Below are 26,617 nucleotides of genomic sequence, written 5' to 3'. Positions count from 1 at the left end.
TTCACGAATTCAATTTTGTGCAAAGTTCTTTTCCAAAATATCCTCGGCATTAAACGGTCACTGGTGATATTCCGCCGACCGTAAGAATTAACATACAGATGTTCTACCTGATTTTACTTTACAGTAATTCGCAAATCCTTTTATCTGTTATGATAGCAAACCGTCGCATTGCGCGTCCGTTGTTTACTTGCCTTGACTGACTTCTATTATGACGTCACCTTGTTTTGGAGTCGCGAAGAGTTATTTACGTCATCGTTTACGAATCAACAAATCAGAGGTAATTATTTGAAATAGAGGGAATGTTCTCTAGATATTATTCCTAGTTGGTCAATATCAAAAAAATATTGAACGGTCAATATTTTTCGGACGAGCTAATATTACAGTTATTGACTATTTGTCTATATTGAGTAATATAGTGAGAATATACTACTGAATATAACAATAAAAGTTATAATATTATGCATTGATAATTGAAACCACAATTTTTTCCTAACCGTTTTTTTACAAGAACTAGCCATGATTATGTCACGAAAAATATATTTGTCGCGAAAAATGTTTCGTGCTTTGGATTGTGGTTGTTAAGGTTGGTTTTCTGTAAATGATAAATGGGGTCGATATACAATTAAGATATTTATTCCACGAAGATCCAACATGAAGTCTATTATAAACAAATGATAAAAATGATGACAAATAAAACAGAGTACTAAACAATGAGTCTTTACAAAACATGTATAGAGATGCAACATAAAAAGGACCACAATAAAAACGAGTCTTTGCATACTCTAACACGATTGTAACATATACACATGCTAAGTGAATATTGACCACATTAAATCTGTGTTTTATAAGTACATATCTTTATCATATGATTTTCAATAAAAATTAAAATAAATGAGGGGAAAATTAACTAAAATTTAGAAATCGCTTGGCTATGATGAGGACCGTAATTATTAAAATGTCAACTATGTTTATTTAGAAGTAGTAGTAGCGAGCGCAGCTCGCCGGCGCGCAGCGCCGGCGCGAAGCGAGCTCTACCGGCAAGGCGTGTGTGAATAGAAAATTCGGACTAGTTGCACATTCATTCAACGGATTTTTTGGTGTCAGTAAATCGGACCAGTAATGCATCGTTTTAATCGTTCCAGTAGTTCCCTGTAATCATGGCAATTTTTATCACTTCACACTCTCACGAGAATCAGCAAGACAAATTTAGACAGTAAAAACAATAACGATGTAAGCGACATACAGTCAATGTTACCTCTAAAGTTCACCTCAGTACACTTTCAATCAAAAATAATCGTGTGACGTCACAAACGTTTACACATTGATCCGATAATCATTTAATATTTATTCATTTGATGAGATATCGGCGCTTCTGATTGGTCGAAAAATTTCTTTGATACCTGCATCAATAAAATTTTTGCCGGATCTACTTTTCTCAACTGTTCTGATCTAACACTATTTATAGAACGGGAATTTCCAAGATAAACACTGTCAAGAAAATGTAAAGTTGTGTCTGTTTTATTGTCAGCAAACAAAATGCAACCTTGTGAATATAAAAAATTGAAAGATTAACCTTCAAAAATAAACAAAACACATTATTTGATTCACGAAATAGAAAATTAAGCGTCTTCTCACGATTTCGTCTGCTTGAGATCAATCAACATTTACAGCGAGGCTGGCTGTTCCTTTTCCAGGAATATTATAACGAACATATAGGCCTATACACTTTCACGGTAACACTGCTGTTCAAATTTGGTAAAGATAATTTTAAAATTTACACACGTACATGATCGGTCATCAGAATAAGCGTCGTAAAGAAAAGCTATGAGTGATGCATCAACTCCTTCTGCGCATTCCAAGCGGCTGATATACCATTTTAGTACATCACTGGCTATCTAGTTACCACAACGTTTACAAAAGTCGCTTATACATACTATTCTCTGTCGACATATCAGCTATTTTCATCCACGATCGCCTTTCCTTGGATGGTTATGTCCAGTTGCATATTCCAGCGATCTCGAATGAAAACTAGTTTTATTACGAGTTTTTCTGCACAGTGAATAATATCACAAGCTATCGCATGTATTTTCCTTTCGTTTTCAATTCAGCCGGTTCAGATTTTAACTCACTATTTGTGTTTAATCCTTTAATTCAGCTCAATAGCTCTGCATCAGCTGAGGCGCATCCATTTTGAATATTGTTGCTGTTGTTGTTTTGTATTCATACGCGCCGCTTCATTTACATTATTTACATTTTTGATCAATGACACATCACATTTTTTTATTTGAAAATGTTTTATTAAATGATAAGAAATGAAGATAATAATTTTTCTATTGATCGACGTATCAAAGAAAAAATTGACCGGAAAACTTTTTCATCAATGCGCTACGCGCATTGATGAAGTTTTCCGGTCAATTTTTTCTTTGATACGTCGATCAATAGAAAAATTATTATCTTCATTTCTTAATATTTTTTCGGAGTCAGTAAATTTTGACCCATAATTCATAGTACCAATGGTTTCCAACATCACGTTCTCCCGAGAATCAAAGTAAAACCTTTGAAAAGCTTATAAGATGTGTAATTTTAAGAACATCATGCTTTTTAAGTAAATAAAACAGTATACTTCGCATACTTTTATTTCTCAGGGGAGTTTTAAAGAGGAAGACGACACTTAACCAACGTCAGCTTTGACGTCACAATAAGCACTGGTAAGGGGAAATTACTCTAATTGAAGTTATTGTAAATCTGCTGAAATGACCAAAATCCTCTTAAAATCTTGCAAAGGCTAAGATAAAGAACAGCTGACGAATAAGGACATTTCTTCAGATACAGGAAACAGTTGTAAATTGCACTAATTTGGATAATGCTCACAAATATTAAATTCACTATAACTACGGTAATTTCCTGAAACGTAACGTTATATGTAGCAGCGCCTTTTTTTAAAGGGGGTGGGTGGGTGGATGGCAGCCTCATCCAAAAAATCTTTGCAAGCAAAAAGAAAAATAAATCATGAAAATTCTAATCCTTCAGCTCTTTAGCAGTTCAATGGTTTCTTTATTTTCACTTCCATTTATTACATGCGGGGGGGGGGGGGGGGGGGGGGGGGAAGGGGGGTTCAACACCATGTTCTTTTAACATGATAAGCAAATATTTTTAAGCGTAAATTAAAAATAAAATTAAACATTAATTTTTTTTTTTTAAGTGGAGGGGCAAATCCATGGTAAGTCGATTTTCTATGTATAAATTGACAAAAATGAAAAAAAATTTAGCATGGGGGGAGCTCTAAGATGAGTCAAGTTTTATATGTAAGTTTAAGAAAAAATGTCTACTGCAAAAAAAAATTGGGGAAATCAATCAATCAATCATAATCACAACCACTTTACAAGAGGAGATACAGTGCAATGAATATTTATATATTAAAATCTTTATTATTTAACAACATTGTATCTGAGATTAAACTATTGTTCTACATATAAATAAGTAAATTATAACAAATCTTATAAACTATGAATAATGAAAATTTACTGAAAAATAGGTATGTTTTATTTTTTGGCATTCAAATTTCACGTTGTTAATTTTATTTTATTAATTTATTATAATTCATTGTTTGATCACATGCTGTGCTCGCCCCAACGGTCGCACCGTAAAACATATTAAGCTACAACCTATTAGCGCGAGTACATATGTACTCGGCTATGTTGACGAGCCGAAATAAAAATGTAAAGTGGATTAAAGTTAAATATAGAAATAAGTTCAAATAAAAGAAAGCGTAGGTAAAAAAAATATTAAACACTTACATTATAATTTAAGAACGATCGATTGGAATTAAATAGTGAAGCACGCATACTCTTAGCGAAATAGATTTGTAAAACCCGCATTTCCTCTTGGGCGGACTAAATTTAGAACCAATCACGAGGTAATTCCGGAAGACGCGTTAGCAATAATCAAAGTGAAAAGCGGGGAACAGTAATAACTGATAAGTAAGAAAATCAAAAATAAATCAAATAAAATATTAAGAACAGATGGAAAAATGATTATGAACATAAAATGATTGAGAAAATAAACATACAAGTTAATATTTCATATCATAGCATGTAATATACATGTATATAAATGTAATTTCAAAATATTTTCCTTTTTGAGATATAGGTGGTCATAGTTTATGGACTCTTGACCCCTAAAAAATCCTTATTACATAACACATGAATAAATCATTACATTGCTTGGATACATAACTGTAAGATAAACATATTTGCTTCTATAGCCTTTCATTAAATTTCCCTCAGTAAAGAGCTACAGATGAAGGAATTTAGAGCCTTAAATTCCCTAATTTTAGGGGCCATCCCCTTTTTCTTGATATCAAATAAAAATTCATTTAAATCTCAACACATTTTGTTCAACAACTGTTTAGGAATTCGTTACCGTTCTTGAGATGTATGGGAAAGAACGTTTTAGGGGCTGATCCCTTAACTCCTTGTAGGGGCTGTTTAACGAAATTTTGAAAATTGTATATTATTTTGTACATCATTCTGAGTATCTTTTCTTCTTTACTGCATTTCAAAATATTTTTCCTTTCTGAGATGTTGGTGATCAAAATTCTATAATTTTGGCCCCTAAAAACCCCTTATCATGTAACACATGATAAAATCATTACATTGCTTGGATACATAACTGTAAGATAAACGTATTTGCCTCTATAACCGTTCACAAAATATCCCTCAGTAAAGGGCTATAGATAAAAGACTTTAGAGCCCTTTGGCCCCTAATTTAAGGGGCCAGCCCCTTTTTCTTGATATCAAATAGAAGGTCATTTAAATTCCAACCCATTTTGTTCAACAACTGTTTAGAAATTCGTTACCGTGCTTGAGATATATGGGAAAGAACATTTTAGGGGCCGATCCCTTAACTCCTTGTAGGGGCCGTTTAACGAAATTTTGAAAATTGCATATGATTTAATACATCATTCTGAGCATCTTTTCTTCTTTACTGCATTTCAAAATATTTTTTCTTTCTGAGATATATGTGATCAAAATTCTGGACTTTTGGCCCCTAAAAACCCCTAATTACGTAACACATGATAAAATCATTACATTGCTTGGATACAAATCTGTAAAATAAACATATTTGCTTCTATGACTATTCACAAAATATCTCTCAGTAAAGGGCTACAGATGAAAGACTTTAGAGCCCTTTGGTCCCCTGATTTTAGGGGCCAGTACCTTTTTCTTGATATCAAATGAAAGGTCTTGTAAATATAAACCTTTTTTGCATTACATGTGTTAACAAAATATTTTTCTTTTCAGAAAAGAGATAAACTAAGAAAACCATGAAAAATTACGACTTTTTTGAGTCTCAATTTTCGGGACCAGGCGAGCTTTAACGCCTTTTGAGAATGACAAATATGAATGCCAAATTGCACATCGACAATCTCTTGTCTACAATCCCTGAATGTTTGAACTCAATATCTTTTACCGTTTAGGAGGAGATCCAAGGACAAGCCGACCCTCTGAAAATCGCTAAAACGTCATTTTCTAAAGAACGGAAATGACGTCATCAAAATTAAAAAAAAGTATATTAAGTTCGGATTAATATCTATTAGATCTGGAAGTTTCACAAAAATCGGTTCAGCCATCTCCGAGAAATCGCCTGCACAAATTTTGTAAGAAAAAAAAAATAACTAGACACGATCTCGTTGCGAGCAACGAGGAGGTCTTCCGTCTGATTTTAGAATTTGTTCTATCTTGATTTGCTATTTAACAGCTAAACATGATTTAGAATTAAAAAAAACAGGGTCTACATTCTAGGGGGCCAGATACTATTTTGTTACAGGTGTAAGAGCATTGTTCAACAAGTGTTTAGAATTCGTCACTGTTCTTGAGATATCTTAGAAGAAAAAGTTTTAGGGGCCGGTCCCTTATCTCCTTATTGGAGCCGCTGAACCAAATTTTGAAGATTGCATGTTGTTAAGTACATCATTTTTAGCATCTTTTCTTCTATACTGCATTTCAAAATATTTTTTCTTTTTGAGATATAGGTGGTCATAGTTTTGGATTCTTGACCCCTAATGACCCCTCATTACATAACACATGACATTATATTGCTTGGATACATAATTGTAAGATAAACATATTTGCTTCTATAGCCTTTCACAAAATATCCCTCACTAAAGAGCTACAGATGGAGACTTTAGAGCCCTTTGGCCCCCTAATTTGAGGGGCCAGCCACTTTTTCTTGATATCAAATAAAAGGTCATTTAAATTTTAACATATTTTTTTTAACAAGTGTTAAGAGATTTGTTACTGTTTTTGAGAAATATAGGGAAGAACATTTTAGGGTTAGGCCGATCCCATAACTCCTTATAGGGGCCATTTAACGAAATTTTGAAAGTTGCATATTATTTAGTACATCATTTTGAGCATCTTTACTTCTATACTGCATTTCAAAATATTTTTCCTTTCTGGGATATGGGTGATCAAAATTCTGGACTTTTGGCCATTAAAAACCCCTAATTACGTAACACGCGATGAAATCATTACATTGCCTGGATACATAACTGTAAGATAAACATATTTGCTTCTATAACTGTTCACAAAATATCCCTCAGTAAAGGGCTACAGATAAAAGACTTTAGAGCCCTTTGGTCCCCTAATTTGAGGGGCCAGCCCCTTTTTCTTGATATCAAATAAAAGGTCATTTAAATCTCATAACATTTTGTTCAACAAGTGTTTAGAAATTTGTTACCGTTCTTGAGATATATAGGAAAGAACATTTTAGGGGCCGATCCCATAACTCCTTATAGGGGCCATTTAACGAAATTTTGAAAATTGCATATTATTTAGTACATTATTTTTAGCATCTTTACTTCTATACTGCATTTCAAAATATTTTTCCTTTCTGAGATATGGGTGATCAAAATTCTGGACTTTTGGCCCTTAAAAACCCCTAATTACGTAACACATGATAAAATCATTACATTTATTGGATACATAACTGTAAAATAAACATATTTGCTTCTATAACTGTTCATAAAATATCACTCAGTAAAGGGCTACAGATGAAAGACTTTAGAGCCCCTTGGTCCCTTAATTTGAGGGGCCAGCCCCTTTTTATTGATATCAAATGAAAGGTCTTTTAAATATAAATCTTTTTTGCATTACAAGTGTTAACAAAATATTTTTCAGAAAAGAGACAAACTAAGAAAACCATTAAAAATTACGACGTTTTTTTAGTCTCAATTTTCGGGACCAGGCGAGCTTAAACGCCTTTTGAGCATGACAAATATGAACGCCAAATAGCACATCTACAATCTCTTGTCTACAATCCCTGAAAGTTTGAACTCAATATCTTTTACCGTTTAGGAGGAGATCCCTGGACAAGCTGACCCTCTGAAAATCGTAAAAACGTCATTTTCTCAAGAACGGAAATGACGTCATCAAAATAAAAAAATGTAATTAAGCTCGGATTAATATCTATTAGATCTGAAAGTTTCACGAAAATCGGCTGAGCCATTTTCGAGAAATCGCCTGCACAAATTTTGTAAGAAAAAAAATTATAATAATAGGGAAAAAGAAACCGAACGAAAACAATAAGGTCTTCCGTTGGAAAACGGAAGACCTTAATTATAGGGAAAAAGAAACCGAACGAAAACAATAGGGTCTTCCGTTGGAAAACGAAATGCCTTAATAATAAAAGGGAAAAAGAAACCGTACGAAAACAATAAGGTCATCCGTTGGAAAACGGAAGACCTTAAAAACAAATCGTGAACCATCTCAAAAGTCCTTTAAACGGAATACAAATTCAAAGCAGAGCAACACGGACCTCCAAACAGAGGTAGGATCAGGTGCCTAGGGGGAGTGAGCATCCTCTGCTGATCGGTCACAACCGCCGTGTGCTCTTTGTCGGGAAAAAATCGGAAAAGTCCGTAGACAATTAGGTGATTAATTATGGTCTAACAATTAGTATGAAAAACGTCAGTCAGCATTCGACCAAGTGGAAGATTGTATTTTGCTGACAAGGTCGTTGTATCGACCATAGAACTTGCGAAAAGATGACTTCAAACTATCGACAGTCTCTGTCGATAGTCCTGTTTTATCAACTTGTTTCTCAGTAGCTTGCTTCGTCTTAGAAACTGTTCATACGAGGGCATGCCCTTGTGTTTCGAATCACACTGAGAAACAAAAACACCATATGCAGGTGATGAAGGTATATTGCTACATAAGTAAGGAAAGTTGACTCAAGAAAAATGGAAGCCATCGCTTTTATCATAAAGTTTTGTTGGCAGGTTACCATCAATGTCTTTGTCAAGTAAAAAATCAAAATATGAGACAGATGACGCAGACTCTTTGGTATTTTTTATTCACCGGGATATATCAAGTCGACGTAAGTATGGAAATAACAATTGTTAATTTATAATAACGTCGTCGATATACCTGAATGTTGAGTTGAATGCCAAAGCGTGTGATTTATTTATTTCACGCACAAATTTTTTGAATAAATATACAAAAGTAAGTCTGCTAACAATGGGGCATAATTGGTACCCATGGGAATTCCAACAATTGTTGGAAGACTTGGTTTCTAAAAACTACATAGATGTTGTCTATCAAAAACACGAGCATCTTTTTAATGTCCACTTCAGAGTACTTGTGTATGTAATGCGAATAGTTTTTAACAAAATAATTTTTTAGATTTCCAATGACAAGGTAGGCATTTTTACGACTTCCATTTTTTATTTAAAAACAACTGTCGATGATATCAAAAAGCCTAGATTGTTTTTTTTGTCACGAGGAATGGTTGTATAAAGCGTTGAAAAATCGTACGTTTTGATGTTATTGATTTTGGTAAGATTTTGTGACCTTAAAGTTTCTAATAATTTTTTTTAGAGTTTTTTAATATCCACATCTGATTCACACCACTTCTGGAGTATATTTTTGTGCAGTACTTTTGAAGTTTCTCCTTTACTACTGTAAGAATTTTGGTAAGAAGTAAAGAGAGAGATTTGGTAGAACATTTACTGGAACCTGCTATATATCTATGAATAAGATACTAGAAGTACAAATGCCAATTTGGTTAGGTCATTAAACACAATTCTTTTTATATTCAGATATGTATGAAATTTTCACACATTCAAACCGACAACAATTTCAATTGATTGTATCAGTTCATATCTTTAAATTTCTTAAATTTGATTTTATTGACTTTTTTTCAAATATTCTTTTGATTATTTGACAAGTCAAAACTGGACTACAACCAACGGGTTTTCTATTCTAACACCGTTGAAAGCGGTGTAATGTATAGAAAACTCATGTTTTCCAAAAAGTTACTTAAGACTCAAAAGATTTTTCCTTCCATTTTGACAGATGGAAGGATAGAGTATCTTTAATATAACAATTTAGAGGAGAGAGTTACATCCTCTGAATTCCATTACTGTAAAATGAAATTATTTGAAAATAAAAATCGAATTTAAATCAACGATTCCTTGCTTTTTATTTATTAAATCGTTAGATCCATAAGTGTAATTTTCTTTTGTTGTTTAATTTGTGCATAAATCCCAGTTAGAATCTCTCAAAAATTATTTTGAATATAAATCAGCAGATTCCCAAATTTGTCATAACAAACTTGTTAAATTTGTTATGTCGTTATAAGTATTGTCATTTGTGTCAAAGATTGATCCTTGTCTGCCAATCAACGCCATAGTACTATACTGCAAGATGGTCTTTCATTGGTTTTAGGGTATTTACCAATCAATTTATATTAAACCAATCATTGAACCATTGAACCATTGAATCATTAAACCAGTGATGTGACTATCACCTAGGAACATTGAGCTCAAACAGGTCATCTTAACGAAGAAGAGAGAGACAGTAATCAATTGACAAAAGTTCAAGAAATAAACATCGAAGTGATAAATGTCGTGTATAAGCAAACAAATCTCAATATTCTGTGAACAATAAGCATGTTAATATGAATATGAAGTTGGTTTACATCTAATTACTTGACTGGGTATAATAACATGTTATTATCAACAATACAACTCATGCCGTTATACTAGCTCGACGTGTGTTGGGCAGATGCTTGACTTAAACATCGTGATAGCTTGTGATAATTGTAACATGGCTCCTATAACACTGTGTTTAAATATACCCTTTTCCCTCTCTGATACTGCATTAAAAATAACATATCTCGCCTACAGTCAGGCTAAAAAGAATCAGTTGCCACCAGAAGTTCATCTCCATTCAAATCCCGTTGTTAGACGTTATGGGTAGGACATGTGTTATAGCCAGAACTGAAAGATAAATTAACAGTGTATATAACCATACAATCAGTGGGTTCAATGTGTGTTGTTGGAACCATTCATATCCTTAGCAATGCTGTTACATTGATTCGATAAACAATTAGCAATGTTCATCTTAAAGCCTGTACAATTCGTTTGTCAAAAGAAACTGTATGAAACTGGATCTACAAACCGTTAGCAATTGTTAGGATATATAAACCATGGTGTCAAACGAAATCGAAATCAAATCTGATGACCCGACTGCAGAACAATGTGGGCATCGAAAACTGTGTTGTATAGTTTCACGGTCGTATTTGCTGTGGTTTACCTGTGTACGTGTGTTGTAGCAGCCCCAACTCAGGATAAACAAAAAACAACAAGGGAGTAAGATTTAAGAATCTTAATTTCTGTAAGTGTAATTCGAAAAAAAATTCATTGCAGATAACAATATCCAATTTCACTTAAAAAAAAAGAACGTTGATAAATGCATTTGAAAGTAAGTGAATATAAATATGTACACATATTTTGTTAAGATTTGAGACTTATCAATGCTAAAATAATCATACTATGAAGTCCTTTCGTTTTTTTTTTCATGTATAGCGAAAAAATAACAGAACTAAAAACTTGCCAAATATTCCATAAACACATCCTTTAAATTAGCCAAATGTACATGTAGCTGCGCATTTTTTATCGCCTCGCTAAAATACTTCTTTTTTCATGCAAGATTCAAATTATGTCAAACATAGAAGACCTATGGAAAAAAAATTAAATTTGGTTAGATTCAATGAATCAAAGGTAACTAAAACACTTGTTAAAGAAAATGTTTCTGAAGGTTTGATCAAGGTCAAATAAACTCAACGAGAGAACGAAAAATATTATTTATATATTATGTTATAAAAAAGGCGATATCTGGTCGTTTTTTTTCGCTCTCAATATTGAAATATTGATAAAAATTGATGGATTTGATACACGGGATATTTTAATTACAGACACTACGAATAGTAGTTCTGACATTACTACAACTGACGCAGTGGCTGGAAATTCCTTCTTTGAGTCCACTGGCTCAGGGTATGAGCTAACTAGCCAGAACCCCGCCTACATTGAGGGCGACACGTCTGTGGTTGATGAATCCAACCAAGGCACACCAGGTCGGTAAACGAGGCAGGACAGGTCAATAAACAAGACAATATAGATCGATAATTATACAAAACACTAAAGGCTGTTAAACAAGGCACAATAGGTCGGTAAACAAGGCACGATAGGTCGGTAAACAAGGCACAATAGGTCGGTAAATAAACACGATAGGTCTGTAATTAATGCACGATAGGTCGGTAAATAAGGCATGATGAGTCGGTAAACAAGATAAAATAAGTCGGTAAGGAAGGCACGATAGGTCGGTTAATAAGGCAAAATATTTCTTTTAATAAGGCACGATATGTCGGTTAATAAGACAAAATAGGTCGGTTAATAAGCACGATAGGTCAGTTAATAAGGCACGACAGGTCGGTAAACAATGTAATATTGGTCGGTAAATATACAACACAATTATTCGGTTAAAAAAATGTACAAAAGGTTGGTAAACAATGTAATATTGGTCGGTTAATAAGCGATACAATAGGTCGGTAAAAAAGCCAGAATTTGTTGGTAATCATACAAGGCACATATAGTTCGGTTAACAAGACACGATATGTTGGTAAAGAGGCACGATAGGTGGGTAAACTAGGCACGATAGGTCGGTAAATAAGGCACGAAAGGTCGGTATATTAGGTAAGATAGGTCGGTAAATAAGGCAAGATAGGTCTGTAAATAAGGCATGATAAGTCAGTAATCGTAATGTTGTCTCTGAATTCATATTATATGTATCAAGTTAGGTTGAAATGAATGTAAGGTTGTCTTTTTAAATTTATGTTGGAATGTATTTTGGGGATTCAACCACGACTGATATTATTTTTGTAAATGTTACTTTACTTTTAATTTTATAACCATAATTGCGAAATAATCACTTTACTTTGATATGATTGAATAATATAATAAATTTTCCTTTTAACACTCTGTGCTTGAGACCTTTATTTGTCTGAAACTCTACGCTCCAGCAAGAGTGCTGAACCAAAGCCTCCCAGACCGCAGTCTGAAACCTTTTGCCTAAAATCACTCTCTTTGCTTTGTATTAATTACTAGTACAGTACTGAAAAATATATAAATCTCAAATGGTCCGAGACACCGCAAATGAGACCTATAATTCTTACCCGTAGAGTTCTTTTCGTCTCTGCAGCTATCCGCCAACTGAACTCCGTTCAATAGAGCGTCGGCCTTATATAGCCTCTAAAATCGCTTTCTGTCACGTGACTCGGGATCATCGTAACGTTTCATCTAATGAGAGGAAATTATCTGATTCAATGATGCTTTAATCAGAATATATTCTACAATGTTATAGCATAATATTTCACGACCTATACATGTAATAGTGAGATTGTTTTTCTCTCACATATATACATATATCAATCTACAAAGTGCTTAGTGTTCAGTATACTGTTTCAATATTGCTGCGTTATCGTATTTAGCATACAATACACAAAAGTCTGTGTCAACTCTAAACTACGTTTATTCAGGTAGGTCCATTACAGAATAATTCCATCATCGAGCCCGATCAAATATACATCATATTGTTACATCCCCTTTCCTTAGATAAAACCCTTGAATATTTAACGATAATATTATGCTTGAAATGACTAGAAAATAACTATACGCTGTCTCCTGCAGTTAACCTGACTAGCAACTGAAATATGATTTCGACTAGAGTTCATTAGACGTACATGTAAGTGCTCATCTGGTTTGGTATGGCTTCTAACTTAACAATATAACAACACTCTATTTTTAGACAGGGTCACGTGACCCCGTCTATTGGTTTACTGTCAGCCGAAGTCTTAAACCGGAAGGCACGCGTAGAACACATGAATTTAGTCTACGCGTAAGAAAATAGTGCAGAAAGTTTTCATGCATTTCAGTAAATATGTATTATAAAAACACGTATTAAATCTTTAAAGTCCTCTGTGTATAAACAAAATTCTATTTAGAAAATAAACAAATAGTTTTATTGATCAAAATATTCTTGCTCGGGTTCAAATGTGGAATGTGTTACGTAACTGAATACACAGCGCCATTGACGATTCAGTTGTTGTACCAGCTCATTAATCAATAGAAGAGGTTGATGGTGGAATCGAAATTAAAGTTCGCAAACCCAATTTGCCATTTTTGAAAAGTTGTGAATTTTATTTTGACAATCTTTCACCTTAATATTAATACTACCAAACTTCATGCGCAAGCCGAAGTTAAAATCGGGACCGGCTATACACAGATGTTTTACAAATTAAATAGGTGTTTCATTGGCTTCCAGTCTGCTTGCGGTATGACTGCTGCTCGTCTCTAAAGGAATTTTGTACAAAGAAAATAAAAACAAGTCTGAATTTGCCTTATCGTCCGTTGGTTCTTTCGTTGATTAAACTGAATTTAAATTTTAAAGAATGCATTGTAAGCAAAATCTATAATAGATTATACATTTTGGAAGACTTATACATCATATAATATATATACAATCTTATCGATTGAAGAACCAAGTTAAATGTTAATGTTCATGTTTTCCGGCTTAGTTGGAATTAGGCTTGGGGTGAGTTACATTGTAAAATAATGCATTACATTACCATTACTTCATGAATTAGGGCATTAAATTACCATTACCTTTACTTAATTTTCTTGAAGTAATGCATTACATTACCATTACATGAGTAAAGTAATGCATTACCATTACTTTGTGTTTTAAAAAAGTAATTTAAAAACAAAATAATGAGTTTTTGTAAATATTTCATAAATAAAACATGCTTAAAATATTTACAGGTTCATGATAATGTTCACTATCAGGTTCGAATTTAATGACTTATACAAGATTGCTGTTGCACTTGTAGTTCTCAAAGTAAGGTTGGTCCCGTAACATTTACACGCTAATGCCGGAATTGACAATCTCTGTTATTTATGTCTCTGATTTTCGGAGTATGATTTTTAATGAAAGGAACGGTTGTATCGTAATTCGTGTAGGTGATGCACGAGTTTACACAAAAAAGTAGTAAGTGGTGAACGGATTTATTTTTACCTATTAATTTTGCATGAATCGCAAATGAAGAAAATCGTGTCAGATAAGTCGGTCTTAAAAATCAAAATGGCGCCCTTGACATATCTTTTTATTGTCAAAGTTCTTGGAATCTTATTGTAAAAAAAAATATTTCTAAAGTCAGGTGCCTGTGTTTGTTATCGGTATACAAATGTTCACTTTGTTTGTTAATTCAGCAGTTTTTGAGTTTTCGGGGTTTTCATTATACTATATTTTTATTTTTTTTCCTTAGGGTCTTCATGCGCGGATCCAGAAAATTTTTCCAGGGGGGGTCCGAAGGATAATTGTGTTTGCCAGGGGGGTCCGAGGCATATTTTCGCGATAATTTTACTATGTAAATTTAATAAATTTTCATTTTCCAGGGGGGGTCGGGACCCCCCCGACCCCCCCTCTAGATCCGCGCATGGTCTTATTTTACATAATATACCTTTGTGTTAATTTTCTACAATTATGAAGGCCGGGATTGAGTAAATATATTTTACTGGTGGCTTCACTTCGCGCCCTGATCGAGTGGTGATGGTCTCTGGATCTTTATTGGTGTTCGGCCCAGGATTAGTTCCTTTGTTGTCATTAGATGTGCAGTTTGGATTGTCTTCTGGCACGTCTGGATTGTCGTATGGCACTGGACCTTCCATTGATTTTATCAGGTGTTTCCTTTTTCTTGTATAGTCAGCTCCAGCCTCTGTTTTGACCTCGAACGATCTTGTCTCTGTGTTGGTCCCGGTTATAGTTCCTTTTTCCCATGGTCTGTTTGGGGTTTTCACTCTAACCGTTTCTCCCACTGATAGCGGTTGTAACGGATGTGCGGATTTGTTGTAGTACTCTGCTTGTTTTAATTTGGCGATATCAATTTTCCCTTTCTCAAAGGTAGCATCTTTAGGCTGGTGTAGGTTCCCTTTTATAGGAAGGAGTGTTTTTGTTCTCCTACCCATTAACCGCATGGCTGGACTTGTTCCCACATGTTGCGTTGGTGTATTTCTGTAATCCAACAGTGCAAGGTACGGATTCGATTTTGTATGTTTTGCTTTTTTGAGGATTTGTCTGGCAACTTTGACAGCTTTTTCTGCTTTCCAATTGATATGTGGGTAGTGAGGCGATGATGTTATATGGTCAAACTCCCACAGATGTTCAAAGTCCGCAAATTCCTCCGACGCAAACTGTGGTCCGTTATCTGACATGCATGTGTCTGGTATGCCGTGTCTAGCAAATTGTGATCGAAGTTTCCTTATGACCTCCCGCGAGGTCAGCTGGTTCAATGATTCCATCTCAAAGAAATTCGAGATATAGTCAGTTATGATTAGGTAGTTCTGGTGAACAAATGTGAAAATGTCCAAGCCGACCTTAGCCCATGGACGTGGCGGTACTTCATGTGGTTTCAACGGTTCTCTTCCTTGATTGCTGTCAAAGGTGCGACTTTGACCTCGGCATTCATTTGTGGCCAGTATATGGATTCTCTGGCGCGTCTGAGACATCCTTCAATTCCTAGATGGGATGCGTGAATTCTCTTAAGCATATCCTTACGAAGTGCTTGTGGAATGACTGCTCTGTCTCTTTTGAATATAACCCCATTTTGAATGGACAATTCGTCTCTTATATCGTAATAGGGACTAATGAGCCCTGAAATAGATTTTCTTTCATTGGACCAACCACTGCATATTGTTGACCCTAACTCTTGTAGAGCAGCATCACCTGCTGTTTGATTCTGAATGTCCTCTAGGCGTTCCGGGGCAATAGGCAAGAATTGGAGCATGTTGATGGCTTCCACTGTCGATTCAAACTTTGATTGCTGTTCATTGGTAAATATGCACGGCTCAGTGTATCTGCTAGCTCCATGTCCTTTCCCGGGCGGTATCTCAGGTGTACTTTGTATTTCTGCATCCTGAGCAACATGCTCTGGATGCGCTTTTGTGCTTCGTATAGTGGTTTGTTTTCAATCATCTCCAGGGGCTTGTGATCTGATTGGACATGGATTGGTCTCCCGTAAGTATAAATATTGAATTTCTCCAATCCGAATAATACTGCTAAAAGTTCCTTTTCAATTTGGTATATCTAGTTTCAGTTTCAGTCAAAGATCGGCTGGCGAAAGCAATCGGTCATTCATCCTGAAGTAAGGCAGCTCCAAGACCTTTTTCTGATGCGTCACATTGTAGTGTTAATGGTTTAACTGGATTGAAATCTGTAGCACAGGTTCGGCGGTGACTAGATCTTTAATTTGCTTCACTGCATATTCATGTTCTGAGGTCCAATGCCATTCTATATCTTTCTGTGTTAGTTTTCGAAGTGGATCGCAGATGTCGCTTAGTTTTGGAAGGAACTAAGCTAGGTATGTGACAAATCCTATGAATCGGCGTACGCCGGCAACATCAGTTGGGTTTGGCATATCAAGAACTGCCTTTACTTTTTCGGGGTCTGGTTTTAATACTTCAGCTGTTATAGTGTGACCGATGAATTTGACCTCTGATAGTTGAAATTTCATTTCGTCTTTGTTGAGCTTCAATTGTTTCTCTCTGCATCTATCCATGAACTGTATAAAGTTTCTGTCATGATTTACTTGGGCTTCTGCTAATGTTTTTCCCTCTCCTATCACAAGTTTGTCATCGTGAATGCTTTTGACAGTAACCTCTCCAGTGCTTGGTGCTGGCGACGCTGAAATTCCTCTGGTGCTGTGTTGATTCCAAAAAGCATGCAGAGCCAACGAAACCTGCCAAAATGACTGTTAAATGTTGTCATAAGGGAGCTCTCGTAGTCCAAGCGGACATGCCAGAACCCATCCTTGGCATCATGAACGCTGAAGCATTTTGCCTCTGACAAATCCGGCAGGATGTCTTCTATGGTCGACATAGGGTAATGTGCCCGTTGAAGTCCTTTGTTTAGATCTTGTAGGTCAATGCACACTCTAAGTTAACCATTGGGTTTTCGAGCAACGACCAAGCTTGAGACCCATGGGGTTGGCTGGGTCACTTTGGCAAGTATTCCCATTTCTACGAGTCTTTCCAGTTCCTTTTCTAGATCCTTTTTGATAGCAAGTGGGAGTTTGCGGGCTGCTTGGATGACTGGTTTTACATTTGGATCCAGTCGCATATGGTAATCTTCTTCCAAGAGCCCCAATCCTGTAAAGACATCTTGATATGCGCTGCTTATTTTTTCTCTTGCCAACGTCTCTGACTCTTTTACTTCAAGGATATTTTCCTTCTGAACCTTGATCAGTCCTAATGCTTGTGATGCTTTTGAACCAAGAATTGGTTGACAAGGTCCATCCAGTACAACAAAGTCTGCTTTGTACTTTCCCCCATTCTTTAAATTTATGAATTTCATGTTGCATTTTCCCAGTGGTTTGATGGTTGTATTGTTGTACATCGATAATATTTGGTCAATCTCTGTGATGACATTATTGGTATTCAAGTAGCTTTTGGGGATGATATTGCATGTTGCATCACTGTCTACTTGGAATTTTACATTCTGTCCATTCACTGACATGAAAGCAAATACTTTGTTTTCATTTCCTTGGTTGATGGCATCAACTGATTCATTGCTGTATCTAAGGTCTACGCTGTAAAAGGAGTAGTAGTCGTCCGAGTCAGAATTGCCATCCTTTTCTTTGATATGGTGAACACTTGACTTGACTGAGTTACATACTCTCTCAAAGTGGTGGGGTTTGTGCCATTTTCCACACTGGTGTCCATATGCTTTGCAGTGTTGTCTTCCTTTTTCATGACGATTCCCACGGTACCTGCACTGGATTGGATCATGTCTGTAGTGTTGTGGCTGGTGTCGCTGTGGTGTTGGTTTGCTGAAGCTCTTCTTATGAAAATTCACAGCGTGTTCGGATGTGCCAGCTGCCTGTGGTTTTATTTCCTTATTCTGGGCCTTTGAGACGTCTGTTGCTCTGCATACTTGTATGCATTTGTCCAAGTCCAAGTCACTCACCCTCAGGAGTCTCTCACGGAGCCTAGAATCACTTACGCCACAGATGATTCGGTCTCTTATCATTGATTCTTTAAGCGTTCCGAAGTTACATGTGTCCGCCAAGATTCTAATGTCTGCCAAGAATTTATCAAATGTATCGCCCGACTGTTGATTTCGGCTGTAGAGTTTGTACCGCTCTACTGTATCATTTTTCTTTGGATCACAATGTTTGTCGAATTCGGCGAGGATCATTTTTACCGTTATATTTTTTTCTTCGATGTTGACTTTGTTACCGTGCTCGTCAGTTGTTTGGAAGTTCATTGTACTGTGTATTTCCCTTCCCTTGCGGCCAAGGAGGTACAGCAGGAGCTTTACCTTTTGAGTTTCTGGTTTTTTGTCCATGCTAATGTTTACGTATAGCTGGACTTCTTCCTTCCATTTCTTCCAAGTTTGTGATAGACTTCTGGCATCGAAATTCATCGTTTCGGGTGGTTGTAGTACGTTTTCCATTGTTTTGGTTTTGGCGTGTTTTCGAGAACAACGAAATGTATGTTTATCAATGTGTCAGCTCTAAATTACGTTTATTCAGGTAGGTCCATTACAGAATAATTCCAACATCGAGCCCGATCAAATATACATCATATTGTTACATATACATGTACACATATTAAGTCATTTTTATTGTATTTAAAGGGACGTTCAACTTATTTAGAGCTTCAGGTTACTTTAAGACGAAATCATGTTGTCTAAAAATAAATATCTACAGTACAAAAGTCTTTTCCTGCCTCTCATTTTCAATCTATTCACCTTTGAATTTTCTGCATTAGAAACCATTTTAGATTTGAACGTTCATTTACATCAATAATTATTACGGTGTTGTTAATAGTCATTATTGTCTCCAAAAAATTTCATTACTGATAAAAATTTTCAAATTTACTATTTCGAAAAAAAAAGGTTGATGAATGCATCTAAAAGTAAGTTAATATAAATACTGACACATATTTTGTCAAGAATTGAGACTAATCAATGTTGGATTAATCATATAATGTCGTCTTTTTCGTTTTATTTTTTCATAGCAAAAAAAAAACAGAACTAAAAACTTAAATATTCCATAAATATTCCATAAACACAACCTTTCAATTAACGAACTTCGCATTTTTTCTGGTCGCCTCGCGAAAATGCTTCTTTTTTCATGTAAAATTCGAATTTATTCAAATTAAAAGACTTATGGGGAAACAAAGTAAATTTGGTTTGGATTGAAAGACTAAAAGTTAACTTAAACACGCTTTTTTGGAAGAAAAATGTTTATGAAGGTTTAATAAATGTCAAATAAATTCACAGTACGTCGATTATTTTACAAGGTACGACAGGTCGGTAAACAATGCATGATAGATCGGTAAACGAGGCAACATATGTCGGTAAACAAGGCACGACGGTAAACAAAGCAATATCGGTTGGCAAATATACAAGACACGAAAGGTAGGTAAACGAGGCACAAAAGGTTGGTATGCAAGGCACAATAGGTCGGTAAGCAAGGCACGACGGTAAAAAAAGCAATATATTGTAAACGTACTACATTTAGCTGTGTATTCTTTTTAGCGCTATTAACAGAATGCAGCTTTCGCTTAAATCAAGTACTTCGCTTCAAGTCATGCATACAAGTAGACGAATAGTCACATTCAGTAATACGCTAATTCAAATCCACGACTTGTTCAAAAACTTATTTCCGCCAAATATCGTACACGCCAAATATAATACGTTTAAAGTACATTGTGTAGGTTGGTAAATATACAAGACACGAAAGTTTGGTAAACAAGGCACAATAGGTCTGTTGTTCAGTAGATCAAGCTCTGAATTTTTCGAATGTACAGTTGGAGTAAGACAAGGGGAAATTTTATCACCTTTTTTATTTCACTATATTTGAATGATCGCGAGGAAAACCTATATTCAAACAATGTCAGAGGTTTGTCACGCCTGTCTTAGAACAATTTTTATAGATCTTAATCTTAAATCTTTTAGTTTTATTGTATGCAGATGATACCATTTTATTGTCAGAGAATCAAATTTTCCACACATACTCAGTGTTTTTTCTAGATATTGTAAAAAGTGGCGTTTAAGGTTAACAGTAAAAAAAGAGGTAATATTTGGTAGAGATAAACAAACCAACTGTTTTACTCTTGATGGTTCCAAATTAGAAATAGTTAAAAACTGTAAATAGTTACATTTTGTAAAAGCAATTCTTTTAATCTTAATATTTAAGAATTGTTTCACAAAGCTACAAAAGCAATGTATGGTGTTATTGTTTGTTAACATATATTGAACTTGAGGGCCTCAACACCAAACTTTATGGTATATGGGGAACTTGGAAGATACCCCTTAACAATAAATGTGAATGTTAGAATGACTTTCTTCTGGGGTAAATTACTTACCTTTCAGAACTCGAAATTGTCAGCAAATTTTTTAATGTATAAAATGTTTTGATAACCAAAGGTGCGAAGCTATTAAGAAAATCTTTAATCAATGTGGATTGTCATAGATATGGTACCCTGGTTTAAATCTATACAATATTTTATTAGACCAATTTAGGCAACCATGGTGTAGAGAGGTACAAAGTTCTCCAAAAGGATCAAATTATAGGATTTATAGGGGAAAATCACTGGATTTTGAAAAAATATTTATTGATTTTGCCAACAAAACTATACAAGAAATATTGTAATTTTAGGACGCGTAAATAAATGCCAGACTACCTATTGAGACAGATAGATGGTTTAATATTCCCAGAGAAAACAGAACTTGTAAATAATGTTCCTGCAGTGAAATTGGGGACGGATTTCACTATCTTTTCAAATACAGTGATGCATATATATTCATCAAATTAAAGTGTTATATGTTTACCAAATTACTTCATAACAAATCCAAATGTTGTAAAATTTGAAACACTGTTCAATGTTACAAACCTAAGCCAACAATTTATCAATATTTATAAACTATTAGATACTAATTTGAAAGAGTTAGCTCTCTTTGTTAAATTGGTTATCCCTTCATCATGCCTGTACCAATGATTTTCATCTACTAAATTGTGGTTTGTACATACTGTACATAAGTATTTTTTCTACGGCGTATTTTCAGTTACGAGAATAAAGTTCATTGTCATTGGTATGAATATATGTTCTCAAGTTGTTTGCTAAATGGCTGCAAATGCGTAATATATACGTACATTTTCACTGCAGGTATGAAATAAGTGTATGCAAATCAAAGCCCACACATGCACTTAAACACCTAGCCAAACTTTAATGTTTTTGTCTCTCAGTTGATTTGATACGCACGGGCATGCTCTTCGTATGAACAGTTTCTAAGGCAAGGCAAGCTACTGAAAAACAAGTTGATAAAACAGGACAATCAACAGTCTCGTTTGAAGTCATCTTTTCGTAAGTTCTATGGTCAATACAAAGACCTTGTCAGCAGATACAATCTTCCATTGGGTGGCATGCTGACTGACGTTTTTCATACTAATTGTTAGACCATAATTAATCACCCAATTGTCTTCGGACTTTCCCGTTTATTTTCCCGATTACGACAAAGAGCACACGGCGGGTGTGACCGGTGTCGTATAATTTAAGGTCCGACCCGTAAAATGGTCCGGCCGGACCTTTAATGTTAACATTTAAGGTCCGGCTTTCCCCTATAAGAAAAGGTCCCACCCGTAGTCACTTGTTAAAATTTCTCTTAAAGAAATTGTTCTTTTTGCTCGTGTACTTGTATTCTAAATATGTTATTGTTTACATAATCCAGTCGGCCATTTGCATATTACTTTGTGGATTATCAAATATTCATTGCGGATTAGATTTTGACCAATTGTTTAAGAATCTGAAAAAAAGAAAACCAAGAGTATTTTGACGATAATTTGTACACACCATTTAGTCCCTTTGTTTTTAAATCTCTTCCGGTGTATACGTATTAGCAGAGGGTTTCATGACAGGTAAACACGGGTAAAAGAAGCCTTGCAGGCATTCACACCTGTATCAGAATACACCCCTTAACTGAGAGAGAAAAAAATGTCTCCGCTGTAGTGCTCTACGCAACTAAGATTGTCAATTTAGCTTTTGCTTTGTTTAATTTTCAGTAGATCAGAAACTTATGATAATATACTAATAACTTATACGTCTCTAGGTAGATTTATCACAAGTTTAAGATAACTAATAAAAGGTCGCATATGTGGATTACCGTAACAGAGGATATACGTTGACAATATAGTGTATACATGTACGTACTGTGGTACAGTAAATATAAGAGCGAGAAAAGACAAAAGAAATTAATCAAATGATACGTGTACCTATAATTAAAAAGCATGTTTAAATTGACTACAGGTAAATTGTTTAAAAACGTAATAAAGGTGATAATGTTGTAATAATCTCTCTCTCTCTCTCTCATGCGCATGCAATATAGTTTAAAAAGTGTAAGTGTTTATTTCCGACAGTATTCGATCACCTCATTATTCTAAAAGACCTATTCCCTCTTTCTTTAATCAAACGTACAATACTTTTATATTTATATAATGATGCATACATGTAATTAAGCAAGGATTTGGAAACAAGTAAACACTAGTCTTATCATAAGTAAATCCGTTTCCATCGATAATGTTTAAATTCTATATCACAAAGCGCTTTATTGCAGAAATATATTTGTAAACTGCCTAAAAAAAATCCTTGTTGATTTAAGAAAAAATTTGTATCTCCATGGAGTAAAATATTGACGTCCTTATCGAATGGATAGTGTCTAGAGTAGCAATCTTGCATTGGTATAGATTAATAACTCTAAATATTCGTATAAATACTTGTTTTGATTTATCCCTATAATCTTTTAATTTAGGGCTAGAACCTAATATTATGGCACAGAAAAGGTAGGGCTAGGACCTAATATTATGGCACAGAAAAGGTCCACTTGTTGAAATACCCAATGCAGAAAATTAACATTCATATTGATACTTGCTTTGATTGACCCCGATGTTCTTTTAATTTAGGGATAGGACCAAGATGTAATATTATGGCTCATTTAGAAAAGGTCCACCCCATTGAAATACTGTTTGCAAAAAATTCACAGTATTTTGACCCGATGACCTTTCATTTTTGAGGTAGGACCCAACATTATAGTTCAAGAAAAGGTCCGCCTCGTTAAAAGAACTGCATAGTCATGCATGAATGTAGTGAGTTTGTTATAGATTTTTATTGTGATATTTTTCATTTGAACTACATTGTACGTAATGTTGGAGTGAGCATGAAACTGACTTCAGTTTAGGTTTTATTTTTTAAAATGTACTCAGAGTAGTTACACATTAACTGTAATAATATTAATATAAGTAATTTTTAATGTAAAATATTTCAATTTAAGGGGCGAGACCCGATACATGTACATATATATGTACATGCATTGTGTCCTTAAAAATTAGTGTAATGTTAAGTAAGAGAAGTAGTAAAACATATTTAAATTGAGTTTTATCCTACGACTTTTAAAATGTGACAAACGCATGAAATTCGTTGCAAACGATTGTCCGTTTCGTTAATATAATCTTAAAATATTAAGGTAGGTTTGTCCTTTATGTCTGACGATATCGATTTTCATCTAATGGCAATAAGAAATATGTGGGAAAAATAATGAATGCTATATGTGGGGGTAGCAGGCAGGAATCTAGAGTAACATTTTACCGGAGTGTGAACATTCGGCTTTTTCACACAAATATTTTCCACAGGTGCATGACGACAATCCCCCCCCCCCCCCCCCCGGTCTGAACCTTTGGTGAAGTTGACTTTTTTTGGATAGAAATTCTTTTAATTAAAGTCATGTACACAACATGTTCCATTTTAAATATCTATAATTTAACGGAAAATAAACGATTAATGTACCCCCCCCCCCCCCCAACCACCACCATTGCATATGGAAATGAAAAAAAGATCTTTTATATGCAGGTTGGGGTTGTTTTAAATAAATTGGATCAAGTTGTGTACATGACTTTAAAGGAATTTCTACCAAAACAGTGTCAACTACCCCAGGGATCTAAATTCAGAGGGGGGGGGGGGGGTCTTGTTCTCAAGCACCTGTGTTATTTTTTTTTCTAAGACTGAAGAAAATCGGATCCCTTTAATTTTTTTGCCAGAAGCAAAATGCATATATAGCCGAAGGAATAGGGCTTTTTACTAATCTTACATGTATGTTTTTAATTTCTTATAAACAAATCAATTCCTTTGGATACTCCCCTTCCTTGATTATAATAGTCCGATCCAAATATAAAGTTCCAAATAGAAAGAGGGATTGAAGAACTGATTAATTTATAATAATTAGCATAACTTTCACTTAATAATATACCCTAGTCACAGGGGCGTCGTATCTCTCTCTCTCTCTCTCTCTCTCTCTCTCTCTCTCTCTCTCTCTCTCTCAATGTATTATTTATATATTTGTCATAGAGAGTGGAGCGGATACGATGCCCCTGTGCCCTAGTGCAAATAAAAAGTAGCAATGATACCGTTGTAATTGAATTGTAAAGAATATTTGATTTTAAAAAGGGTAACGTTTTTAAGCGTGTATCGTATTGGAAAGATGTGCAAAAAGAGGACTTTGGAAATGTCCATTGTTTACATGATTATTTCAAACAGTCAAAAACCTGAAGGTGTGAACCCCTCTCACCTGCAGGGTGGATTGTATATACAACACCTGGTTCAAGCCATTGTTTGATTTATGACACCAATCAGTTTCATTTCCTGTTTATATAAGATAGACCGGCAAAACTAAGGTTGAAATGAGAATCCAGTTTTAAACAGTAATAATTTTTGTGATTTATTTGTGTTCACCAAGCTACATGTATAAGTATTTTCATTAAAACTCTGTGCTGGATATTTACTGACTCGCCTCGGGTAGGTACTCCTTTATAAGAATTACAAAATAATGCCACTTATTTTGTAACAAAATAGTCGAAATTGAAAAAATAAAAATGAAAAAATATACCCCGGACCTTTAATGTTAGGCGGACCTTTTCTTATACGGGCCGGACCCTTTAAGAGCAAAGACGGACCCTAAATGTTAACATTAAGGGTCCGCCCCGGACCATTTTACGGGGCGGACCTTAAATTATACGACACCGGTCAGCAGAGGATGCTCACTCCTCCTAGACACCTGTTCCTATCTCTATCTATTTGGAGGTCCGTGTTGCCCTGCTTTGAATTTGTATTTCGTTTTATCGATTTTTAAGATGGTTGACGATTTGTTATTGTCATTTTTTCATCTAATGTGATTGCTAGATGTATAAGATCTAGAGTATAAAGTATAATACCTTTAAATATACCTAATATAGTTTTCACTTTATCCTACAAATTTTAATTTTTGCCTGGCTCAATGATATTTCAGGAAGTTGCAATGTTCAAATGCCAACGGACAACAGATGCCAGACTGCAAATAGTGGTGACCTTTGGATGTCAATAATTGTTTATATCTGAATAATGACATAAAGCTTCAGAAGCTGAAAGATTGAAAAATGTCCAAAAGCCCCCAAATACTTTAGTGGTTAAATTATTTACGCGTGGGGGAAATTTACACTAGTTACGCCGTAGCCCTAAAACCGCGTAAAATACCCCCCGCGTGTTTGGTTAAGGAATGAGTCTTTTCTGGTTTTCGACTTGTCAAACGTAAATATGATTAATTGTTTATGAAATCAAGATAAAAGGAAATTAAAACTGTATATTTTTCTTTCTTTTTTACTATCTTACAACTAGGCATAAAAATAATCATCACTGTTTCGAATCTAACAAGGACTATATTTTTGGCGGAATATTGGCGTAGGAAAATATCACACGTTTCGCAATTCAGAATTGCTGTAGATTAACGAGTCTGTTAAAACATTTTTAAAACACCATTATTAATGCAGGATTTTTTAACTAATGTTAACTAATGATAATTATGATACTTGGGTTTCAGAATAAGTTTTTTAATCAAATTACATTTCATAGGCTTTTTAAAGCGCCCATTCTATACATTGATTTGTGTGAAAAAAATCATTAAAATCAGTTTTTCTCTCTTATCAAATGACCAATATGTTAGCTTTTCTGCCAATTTATATCTTTATATAAAGTCTATATAATACGTAAAAATCCGAAATATTTTAATATTGAAAGCATAAAATTTTGACAATTTAGCAACGTTTGATCGAATACTGGCAACAAACTTTCAGCACCATGAGTACAGACAATTTATACACGCATGCAGAGATACTCCACTGGAAAATTCACTGAGTG

General features: G+C 34.7%; 1 protein-coding gene across 1 annotated transcript; it reads right to left on the bottom strand.

The window, feature by feature from the left end:
- Positions 1-12,592: 12,592 nt before the first annotated feature.
- LOC128164782 (uncharacterized protein K02A2.6-like) lies at positions 12,593-15,904 on the bottom strand. The gene is made up of 2 exons (XM_052828772.1): positions 14,915-15,904; positions 12,593-12,640 (listed from the first exon to the last, which is right to left on the bottom strand). Exons 1-2 carry the CDS (start codon positions 15,902-15,904, stop codon positions 12,593-12,595), a joined length of 1,038 nt encoding a protein of 345 aa, XP_052684732.1.
- Between the last annotated feature and the right edge of the window lie 10,713 nt (positions 15,905-26,617).

This window comes from Crassostrea angulata, chromosome 10, assembly GCF_025612915.1.
Source record: "Crassostrea angulata isolate pt1a10 chromosome 10, ASM2561291v2, whole genome shotgun sequence".
In the NCBI taxonomy this organism is placed as follows: domain Eukaryota; kingdom Metazoa; phylum Mollusca; class Bivalvia; order Ostreida; family Ostreidae; genus Magallana; species Magallana angulata.
This window is presented reverse-complemented; position numbering and strand designations above follow the sequence as displayed.